Source organism: Salmo salar, chromosome ssa23, assembly GCF_905237065.1.
Source record: "Salmo salar chromosome ssa23, Ssal_v3.1, whole genome shotgun sequence".
NCBI lineage: Eukaryota > Metazoa > Chordata > Actinopteri > Salmoniformes > Salmonidae > Salmo > Salmo salar.
In genome coordinates, this window is record NC_059464.1 from 23,025,388 (window position 1) to 23,036,738 (window position 11,351).

At 44.0% G+C, this 11,351-nt stretch overlaps 1 protein-coding gene across 1 annotated transcript; it reads left to right on the forward strand.

Moving 5' to 3' along the window:
• The first annotated feature begins 232 nt into the window (after positions 1 to 232).
• pigc (phosphatidylinositol glycan anchor biosynthesis, class C) lies at positions 233 to 3,349 on the forward strand. The gene is made up of 3 exons (XM_014169325.2): positions 233 to 322; positions 1,806 to 2,042; positions 2,247 to 3,349. The coding sequence occupies exons 2-3, from the start codon at positions 1,809 to 1,811 to the stop codon at positions 2,946 to 2,948; spliced, it is 936 nt and encodes a 311-aa protein (XP_014024800.2). The 5' UTR covers positions 233 to 322; positions 1,806 to 1,808; the 3' UTR covers positions 2,949 to 3,349.
• Positions 3,350 to 11,351: the final 8,002 nt, after the last annotated feature.

Consider the following 11,351-nt stretch of genomic DNA (forward strand, 5'->3'; position numbering starts at 1 on the left):
CTCGACACTGGTGCCCCCGCACATTGACCCCCTGTATATAGCCCCGCTATTATTTTCTACTGCTCTTTAATTATTTGTTATTCTTATCTCTTACTTTTAGGTATTTTCTTCAAACTGCGTTGTTGGTTAAGGGCTTGTACGTAAGCATTTCACTGTAAGGTCTACACCTGTTGTATTCGGCACATGTGACATAACATTTGATTTGATTTACAAAGTATACAGAACGGAACTCTTATTCTGAAGGATTCAAAAAAAAATCCGTAACCCGGAAGTACTTAGTGTTCTTGCCTGCTTCAGAGCGGTCCAGCTCAGTCCCTTGCAGGTAAAATCAGAACATCTCTTACCTAAATAAGTTGTTATTACGAAAATGTAACAGGGTTTGTGGTATATGTTCAGGGTGGTTCTGTTGAATGACAACTAGTAGCAATAATATCAGAGCTAAGCCAGCTACGTTAGCCGCTTTAGCTAGCTAACTGGCAAGCTAACAACCATAATCCGCTTTCAAGACAAACCTGGCAGTGCTTGTCATAAATTATGTGATAATGGTGTGTTCTGAAACGTTGGCAGCAATTTCTCTACCCATGTCTATAGTTTGTTTTGACAGATGAAAGACAATATGTAATGAGTATCATAGATGGCTTGTACGACACTGCGGGCGACTGCCGACTGACTGATCTACAAATCACCTTCCATAAATAAGTCATTATTATTTGTATATCAGTCAGTCACAATTTACCCATGATACATTACCAGTTTTCATCCTGTCGAACACACCGCTTCAAATTACTGGATTTGGCTATTTCAGCCACACCCGTTGCTGACAGGTGAATAAAATCGAGCACAAAGCCATGCAATCTCCATAGACAAACATTGGCAGTAGAATGGCCTTACTAAAGAGCTCAGTGACTTTCAACGTGGCACCATCATAGGATGCCACCTTTCCAACAAAAAAAAAGAGTTTAAAATTGCCCCTGAAATCAACGTCATCACAGTAACTGTTTGTCGTGAGCTTCATGAAATGGGTTTCCGTGGCCGAGCAGCCGTACACAAGCCTAAGCTCACCATGCGCAATGCCAAGTGTCGGCTGGAGTGGTGTAATGCTCGCCGCCATTGGACTCTGGAGCAGTGGAAACGCGTTCTCTGGAGTGATCACGCTTCACCGTCTGGCAATCCGATGGACGAATCTGTGGTTTGGCAGATGCCAGGAGTCCGCTACCTGCCCCAATACATAGTGCCAACTGTAAAGTTTGGTGGAGGAGGAATAATGGTCTGGGTCTGTTTTTCATGGTTTGGGCAAGGCCCCTTTGTTCCAGTGAAGGAAAATCTTAATGCTACAGCATACAATGACATTCTGGACAATTCTGTGCTTCAAACTTTGTGGCAACAGTTTGGGGAAGGCCGTTCCTGTTTCAGCATGACAATGCCCCTGTGCACAAAGCGAGTTCCATACAGAAAATGTTTGTTGAGATCGGTGTGGAAGAACTTGACTGACCTGCACAGAGCCCTGACCTCAACCCCATCAAACACCTTTGAGATGAATTGTAACACCGACTGTGAGCCAGTCCTAATCGCCCAACATCAGTTCCCGACCTCACTAATGCTCTTGTGGCTGAATGGAAGCAAGTCCCCACAGCAATGTTCCAACATCTAGTGGAAGGCCTTCCCAGAAGAGTGGATGCTGTTATGGCAGCAAAAGGGGGGGACCAACTCCATATTAATGCCCATCATTTTGGAATGAGATGTGCGTCAAGCTATGTGATCTATATGTTTCATAATTTGCCTATGGTTTTGGTGTTTGTGTCCAGTTGATGGGGGCAGACAGTGGGTCAGGGGCAGGCCCAGCAGTGCCCTGGAGGAAAGTTCTATGGGAGCGTCAACCCTTCCCTGATAACTATGTGGACCGCCGCTTCCTGGAGGAGCTCAGGAGGAACGAGGGCCTCCGCCAATATTGCTACTGGGCCGTGGTGCAGGAGGCAGGACTGGTGGCTCAGCAGATCTCCTGTGTGGCTCTTTTCCTCACTCTCTGGTTGTACATGGAGCAGGTAAGAGACCTTAGGGTGAAGCTCTAATGACACCATATTCTCGACAGTGCACTAATGTTTTGACCAGGGCAATATAGTGTTAGTCACATAGCTAGGGCTCTAGTCAAAAGTTGTGCACTTTATTGGGGAATACATTGTCATTCAGTTTTAAACGCCTGTGTCACATTAGTTCTATAAAGTCTAACCCGTCTTTTCTGCCTCCAGGGCCTGCTCTCCCCTTCCACGCTGCTGTGGACCGGCCTGCTCTGTGCCCTGCTGGGCTATGGACTCTACCAAGCACTGGCTCCGTGGGGAGATTCAGACAACCACCACCGTACACGTTGGTCTGACCTGCAGAGTGCCTCTATCTTCCTCTCCTTCACTTTTGGGTTCTCCCCTGTCCTCAGCACTTTAACAGAGTCAGTCTGTACAGACACAGTGTACGCCATGACAGCCCTGATGCTGCTGGCCCACCTGGTGGCCTTCCCCTATGCCCAACCTTCTCCCCCTGGGAGCCTCTCTCTCAACGCTGCCCTGTTCGCCTCTGTCTGCCTGGCCTCGCGCCTCCCCGGGGACCTGCACACCTCCGGTGGCCTGGACTCTTCCTCCTCTCCCTCCTCCCTTCATACCTTCACCATGCTCTGCTGGGCCCTGTTAGTGTTTGCCCTATGGCCTTGCCTGCTGCAGCGGCTGAGAGATTGCGCCCCGTGGGTGTTTGGGTGTGTGTGTGTGCTGGTGGGTGTGTGTGGGGTGGGGGGGCTGGGTTCTCTGTGGCCTGGGGGGGCTGTGCTGTTGGCTGCACTGTTGGGGACTGTGACCCTGCTGTGTCCTCTGCTGTTGATCCGACTGCAGAGTGACAAAGATAACATCCAGGGACCCTGGGATGAAGCCGAGATACGAGAGGATCTAACACACTTTCTACATTGATGGGTAATGGAAGGAGAGGATTGGGGGTTCAAGCCACACACGCCGTTATCCACAGAGGACGGTAAGGGTATGTCCCTTACCAGTACCAGACTGGTAGGATGAGTGGCAACCTTGAAAACACTTTATAGAAAGCTGTTGCTCCAATTTTAACTGAACAAGAGGGTTTCTCAGCAGGGAACTGAAGCTCTTTGCTGCCTACTGTAGATGCTTTGCTCAGATTCCACCACTTTTATACAACTTCTAAATGCGTGTCTAGTAACCAAGGGCTCTGAGGCATGGTAGATTGTGACCATGTTTAATGAAATAGGAAGTATTCAACCTGTAATGAGTTTAACCTTTGTTGTACGGTCAGGTGTTAAATGCAGTTTTGGAATAATAAAGTTATTTTGTTTATGATCGTATTAGCTATATTTATTCCTGTTATTGGTAAGTGGAAATTATTTAATTAAACCTATTCAGCTTCACAAGGGGGGAAACTTTCAAGTCATGCATGCATAAACTCAACAACAAAAAAGAGACCTGTTGCTGTTTGTTTCCCAACTCCAGTACCCCCAAAAGCACACATTTTTGTTTTAGGTCCAGACAAACTCGCCTGATTCGACTCCTTCACGGCTTGATGATTAGTTGAATCAGGTGTGTTTGTCCACGGCTACAACATAAATGTGTACTGTTGGGGGTAGTGGAGGACTGGCGTTGGGAAACACGAGCTACATGTATGCAGTACCGTACCAAATCCACTTGATGTCAGCAGTACCTTCACATCCCCTTTCAGGGGCCTGACGTGGTTGGTGCTGCGGTCGGTCTTGTGGCTCCATGGTGAGTTTTGTATTTGTGTTTATTATGGATCCCCATTAGCTGCAACTACTCTTCCTGGGGTCTAGCAAAATTAAGGCAATTTCTATATTTTTTTGAAACATTACAATACATTCACAGATTTCACAACACACTGTGCCCTCAGGCCCCTACTCCACCACTACCACATATCTACAGTACTAAATCCATGTGTATGTGTGTGTGCTTATATATGCATGTGACTGCCTATGTTTGTGTTGCTTCACAGTCCCCGCTGTTCCATAAGGAGTTTTTTTAATCTGTTTTTTTAATCTAATTTTACTGCTTGAGTCAGTTACTTGATGTGGAATAGAGTTCCATGTAGTCATGGCTCTATGTAGTACTGTGTGCCTCCCATAGTCTGTTCTGGACTTGGGGACTGTGAAGAGACCTCTTGTGGCATGTTTTGTGGGGTATGCATGGGTGTCCGAGCTGTGTGCCAATAGTTTAGACAGACAGCTCGGTGCATTCAACATGTCAATACCTAAAAGTACTGATGAAGTCAATCTCTCCTCCACTTTCAGCCAGGAGAGATTGACATGCATATTATTAATATTAACTCTCTGTGTAGATCCAAGAGCCAGCCGTGCTGCCCTGTTCTGAGCCAATTGCAATTTTGCTTAGTCCTTTTTTGTGGCATCTGACCACACGACTGAACAGTAGTTAAGATGCGACAAAACTAAGGCCTGTAGGACCTGCTTTGCTGATAGTTTTGTTAAAAAGGCAGCGCATCGCTTTATTATAGACAGACTTCTCCCCATCTTAGCTACTACTGCATCAATGTTTTGACCATGACAGTTTATAATCTAGGGTTACGCAAAGCAGTTTAGTCATCTCAACTTGCTCAATTTCCACATTACTTATTACAAGATTTAGTTGAGGTTTAGGGTTTAGTGAGTGTTTTGTTCCTAATACAATGCTTTTAGTTTTAGAAATATTTAGAGCTAACTTATTCCTTGCCACCCACTCTGAAACTAACTGCAGCTCTTTGTTGAGTGTTAGTCATTTCAGTCGCTGTAGTAGCTGACGTGTATAGTGTTGAGTCATCCGCATACATAGACACTCTGGCTTTACTCAAAGTCAGTGGCATGTCGTTAGTAAAAACTGAAAAAAGCAAGGGGCCTAAACACCTACCCTGGGGAATTCCTGATTCTAACTCATTTTATTTGAGAGGCTTCCATTAAAGAACACCCTCTGTGTTCTGTTAGACAAGTAACTCTTTATCCACATAGCAGGGGGTGTAAAGCCATAACACTTACGTTTTTCCATCAGCAGACTATGATCGATAATGTCAAAATCTGCACTGAAGTCTAACAAGACAGCCCCCACTATCATTTTATCATCAATTTCTTTCAGCCAATCATCAGTCATTTGTGTAAGTGCTGTGCTTTTTGAGTGTCCTTCCCTATAAGCATGCTGAAATTCGTTTACTGTGAAATAGCATTGTATCTGGTCAAACACAATTTTTTCCAGAAGTTTACTAAGAGTTGGTAACATGCTGATTGGTCGGCTATTTGAGCCAGTAAAGGGGGCTTTACTATTCTTCGGTAGCGGAATGACTTTAGCTTCCCTCCAGGCCCGAGGGCACACACTCTCTAGTAGGCTTAAATTGAAGATATGGCAATATCGTCTGCTATTATCCTCAGTAATTTTCCATCCAGATTGTCAGACCCCGGTGGCTTGTCATTGTTGATAGACAACAATTTTTTCAGCTCTTCCATACTGACTTTACGGAATTCAAAAGTGCAATTCTTGTCTTTCATAATTTGGTCCGATATACTTGGATGTGTAGTGTCAGCATTTGGGTGTGTGCTTATTAGTAACTGGAATAAGTAGTTTCATAAATACGTCAAATGCAGCGTCTGGTTGCTCCTCATTACACACCACAGACCAGCAAATATTCTTTACATCATCAACATATGAATCACTACAAAATGTATTGTATGACCTCTTATACACTATATTAGGCACAGCCTTTGGAACTTTGGTTTTCCTATGGCTGTTATTGTGATCACTACATCCTATGGATTTGGATACTGCTTTAAAGCAAATATCTGCAGTGTTAGTACAGATGTGATCAATACATGTTGATGATTTAATTCCTGTGCTGTTTGTAACTACCCTGGTAGGTTGACTGACAACCTGATCCAGGTTGCAGGCACTGGTTACAGTTTGACGTTTTTTCTGATTGGCCAACTTTATGATAGCCAGTCAATATTTTAAATCACTCAGAAAATATACTTCTCTGTTGATATCACATACATTATCAAACATTTCACACACATTATCCAGATACTGACTGTTAGCACTTGATCCTTGACTGAGTTCAGCTGAGTGGACTGTCTCTCTCTTCACCTAGGCTCTTCCCTTGTCTACCTCTATTTCCTCAGGCAATGTCAAATCAAATTTTGTCACATGTGCCAAATACAACAGGTGTACTACACCTTACAGTGAAATGCTTACTTACAAGCCCTTAACCAACAATGAAGTTAAGAAAAATAAGTGTTAAGTAAAAAATAGATAAGTTAAAAGTAACATAGTTAAAGAGCAGCAGTAAAATAACAGTCGCGAGGCTATATACAGGAGGTACCAGTTAGTCGAGGTAATTTAGGTATTATGTATAGTTGAAGTCAGAAGTTTACATACACCTTAGCCAAATACAAGTAAACTCAGTTTTTCACAATTCCTGACATTTAATCAGAGTAAAAATTCCATGTCTTAGGTCAGTTAGGATCACCACTTTATTTTAAGAATGTGAAATGTCAGAATAATAGTAGAGAGAGTGATTTATTTCAGCTTGTATTTCTTTCATCACATTCCCAGTGGGTCATAAGTTTACATACACTCAATTAGTATTTGGTAGCATTGCCTTTAAATTGTTTAACTTTGGTCAAACCTTTCGGGTAGCCTTCCACAAGCTTCCCACAATAAGTTGGGTGAATTTTGTCCCATTCCTCCTGACAGAGCTTGTGTAACTGAGTCAGGTTTGTAGGCCTCCTTGCTCGCACACGCTTTTTCAGTTCTGCCCACAAATCTTCTATAGGATTGAGGTCAGGGTTTTATGATGACCACTCCAATACCTTAACTTTGTTGTCCTTAAGCCATTTTGCCACAACTTTGGAAGTATGCTTGGGGTCATTGTCCATTTGGAAGACCCATTTGCGACCAAGCTTTAACTTTCTAGCAGTTCTATTTTTGTTTCATCAGACCAGAGGACATTTCTCCAAAAAGTATGATATTTGTCCCCATGTGCAGTTGCAAACCGTAGTCTGGCTTTTTTATGGCGGTTTTGGAGCAGTGGCTTCTTCCTTGCTGAGCGGCCTTTCAGGTTATGTCGATATAGGACTCGTTTTACTGTGGATATAGATACTTTTGTACCTGTTTCCTCCAGCATCTTCACAAGGTCCTTTGCTGTTGTTCTGGGATTGATTTGCACTTTTCACACCAAAGTACCTTTGTCTCTAGGAGACAGAACACATCTCCTTCCTGAGTGGTATGACGGCTGGGTGGTCCAATGGTGTTTATACTTGCGTACTATTATTTGTACAGATGAACGTGGTACCTTCAGGCGTTTGGAAATTGCTCCCATGGATGAACCGGACTTGTGGAGGTCTACAATTTTTTTTCTGAGGTCTTGGCTGATTTCTTTTGATTTTCCTATGATGTCAAGCAAAGAGGCACTGAGTTTGAAGGTAGGCCTTGAAATGCATCCACAGGTACACCTCCAATTGACTCAAATTATGTAAATTAGCTTATCAGAAGCTTCTAAAGCCATGACATCATTTTCTGGAATTTTCCAAGCTGTTAAAAGGCACAGTCAACTTAGTGTATGTAAACTTCTGACCCACTGGAATTGTGATACAGTGAATTATAAGTGAAATCTGTCTGTAAACAATTGTTGAAAAAATTACTTGTGTCATGCACCAAGTAGTCCTAACCGACTTGCCAAAACTATAGTTTGTTAACAAGAAATTTGTGAAATGGTTGTAAAACGAGTTTTAATGACTCCAACCTAAGTGTATGTAAACTTCCGACTTCAACTGTACATGTCGGTAGAGTTAAGGTGACCCTATCTCAATGTAATACCATCTACTGGCAAATGAAAGGGTGACATTTCATTGCTGGATGGCTTTGTACACTGATAAAAGCGTAGCTATATTTGATAAGATTCTGCTCTTATTTTGGTGTGCTGAGTGGAATTGTCTGATCTGTTTGATCATTTTTGGATAGATCAAATACATCTATAAAGGGGCTCACGGCAGGACTCAAGTATAATGCAACAAGAAGCTAATAGGCTTACCATTCCTAGCCTATTTCAAATCAAAGGACTACAATGTTCTAGAAAATTAAAACCATGTTTGTTTAAAACCATAAGTGGTTTGTAGTTGCACAAAGCACAAGCATTCCAACATTTGTAGACATTGCCATATGTACAAAACAGTCACAAGGCCACCTTGGTTCTCACTAGCAGACAGGTTTTAAAAAAAAAATATATATATTTCACCTTTATTTAACCAGGTAAGCCAGTTGAGAACAAGTTCTCATTTACAACTGCGACCTGGCCAAGATAAAGCAAAGCAGTGCGACAAAAACAACAACACTGAGTTACACATAGGATGAACAAACGTACAGTCAATAACACAATATAAAAATCAGTATACAGTGTGTGCAAATTAAGTAAGGAGGTAAGGCAATAAATAGGCCATACAATTTAGCAATTTACGCTGGAGTGATATATGTGCAGGTGAGGATGTGCAAGTAGAAATACTGGTGTGCAAAAGAGCAGAAAAACTATACTGGGGATGAGGTAGGTAGGTAGTTGGTTGGATGGGCTATTTACAGATGGGCTGTGTACAGCTGCAGCGATCGGTAAGCTGCTCTGACAGCTGACACTTAAAGTTAGGGAGGGAGATATGTCTCCAACTTCAGTGATTTTTTTTTTGCAATTTGTTCCAGTCATTGGCAGCAGAGAACTGGAAGGAAAGGCGGCCAAAGGAGGTGTTGGCTTTGGGGATAACCAGTGAAATATACCTGCTGGAGCGCGTGCTACAGGTGGGTGTTGCTATGGTGACCAGTGAGCTGAGATAAGGCGGAGCTTTACCACGCAAAGACACTGGAGCCAGTGGGTTTGGTGACGAATATGTAGCAAGGACCAGCCAAAGAGAGCATACAGGTCGTAGTGGTGGGTAGTATATGGGGCTTTGGTGACAAAACGGATGGCACTGCGATAGACTGCATCCAGTTTGCTGAGTAGAGTGTTTGAGGCTATTTTGTAAATGACATCGCCGAAGTCGAGGACCGGTAGGATAGTCAGTTTTACGAGGGTATGTTTGGCAGCATGAGTGAAAGACGCTTTGTTGCGAAACAGGAAGCCGATTCTAGATCTAATTTTGGATTGGAGATGCTTAATATGAGTCTGGAAGGATAGTTTACAGTCTGGCCAGACACCTAGGTATTTATAGTTGTCCACATATTCTAAGTCAGAACCGTCCAGAGTAGTGCTGCTAGTCAGGCAGGCGGGTGTGGGCAGCGATCGGTTGAAAAGCATGCATTTCGTTTTACTAGCATTTAAGTGCAGTTGGAGGCCACAGAAGGAGTGTTGTATGGCGTTGAAGCTCGTTTGGAGGTTTGTTTACACAGTGTCCAAAGAAGGGCCAGATGTATACAGAATGGTGTCGTCTGCGTAGAGGTGGATCAAAGAATTACCCGCAGCAAGAGCGGCATCATTGACATATACAGAGAAAAGGGTCGGCCCGAGAATTGAACCCTGTGGCACCCCCATAGAGACTGCCAGAGGTCCGGACAACAGGCCCTCCGATTGGACACACTGAACTCTAGCTGAGAAGTAGTTAGTGAACCAGGAGAGGCAGTCATTAGAGAAACCAGGCTGTTGAGTCTGCCGATAAGAAAACTGTGATTTGCAGAGTCGAAAGCCTTGGCCAGGTCGATGAAGACGGCTGCACAGTACTGTCTTTTATCGATGGCGGTTATGATATCGTTTAGGACCTTGGGCGTGGCTGAGGTGCACCCGTAACCAGCTCGGAAACCGGATTGCATAGCGGAGAAGGTACGGTGGGATTCGAAATGGTCGGTGATCTGTTTGTTCACTTGACTTTCGAAGACTTTAGAAAGGCAGGGCAGGATGGATATAGGTCTGTAACAGATTGGGTCTAGTGTGTCTTCCCCTTTGAAGAGGGTGATGACCGTGGCCGTTTTCCAATCTTTAGGAATCTCAGATGATACGAGAGGTTGAACAGACTAGTAATAAGGGTTGCAACAATGGCGGTGGATAATTTTAGGAAAAGAGGGTCCAGATTGTCTAGCCCAGTTGATTTGTAGGGATCCAGATTTTGCAGCTCTTTCAGAACATCAGCTGTCTGGATTTGGGTGAAGGAGAAGCGGGGGGGCTTGGGCCAGTTGCTGCGGGGGGTGCAGAGCTGTTGGCCGGGTTTGGGGTAGCCAGGTGGAAAGCATCGCCAGCTGTAGAGAAATTCTTATTGAAATTCTCGATTATCGTGGATTTATCGGTGGTGACAGTGTTTCCTAGTCTCAGTGCAGTGGGTAGCTGGGAGGAGGTGCTCATATTCTCTTTACAGTGTCCCAAAACTTTTTGGAATAAGTGCTGCAGGATGCACATTTCTGTTTGAAAAAGCTAGCCTTTGCTTTCCTAACTGACTGTGTATGTTGGTTCCTGACTTCCATGAAAAGTTGCATATCGCGGGGACTATTCAATGCTAGTGCAGTACGCCACAGGATGTTTTTGTGCTGGTCAAGGGCAGTCAAGTCTGGAGTGAACCAAGGGCTACATCTGTTCTTAGTTCTACATTTTTTTGAAAGGGGCATGCTTATTTAAGATGGTGAGGAAAGCACTTTCAAAGAACAACCAGGCATCCTCGACTGACGGAATGAGGTCAATATCCTTCCAGGATACCTGGGCCAGGTCGATTAGAAAGGCCTGCTCGCAGAAATGTTTTAGAGAGCATTTGACAGTGATGAGGGTTGGTCGTTTGACCGCGAACCCATAACATAAGCAGGAAATGAGATCCTGGTTGAAAACAGCAGAGGTGTATTTAGAGTGCAAATTGGTCAGGATGATATCTTATGAGGGTGCCCATGTTTACGGATTTGGGGTTGTACCTGGTAGGTTCCTTGATCATTTGTGTGAGATTGAGGGCATCTAGCATAGATTGTAGGACGGCCGGGGTGTTAAGCATATCCCAATTTAGGTAACCTAGCAGTACGAACTCTGACGATAGATGGGGGGCAATCCATTCACATATGGTGTCCAGGGAACAGCTGGGAGCTGAGGGGGGACTATAACAAGCGGCAACGGTGAGGGACTTATTTCTTGAGAGATGGATCTTTGAAAGTAGAAGCTCGAACTGTTTGGGCATAGACCTGGATAGTATGACAGAACTCTACAGTAGATTGCAATTCCACCCCCTTTAGCAGTTCTATCTTGACGGAAAATGTTGTAATTAAATGTTGTAAATCAGCTAGAAAGATGTGTTAGCATCGAGTAATTGTCTCTGGCCCCCTCCCAGTTAGCGGGAGTGATGAGCTCCACAGCAG

Excerpts from the sequence above, each read along its gene's own strand:
- pigc (XM_014169325.2), top strand. The coding sequence starts at position 1,809 with ATGGGGGCAGACAGTGGGTCAGGGGCAGGCCCAGCAGTGCCCTGGAGG. Across the intron at positions 2,043-2,246 it reads TCTGGTTGTACATGGAGCAG|GGCCTGCTCTCCCCTTCCAC; the intron begins GTAAGAGACCTT and ends TTCTGCCTCCAG.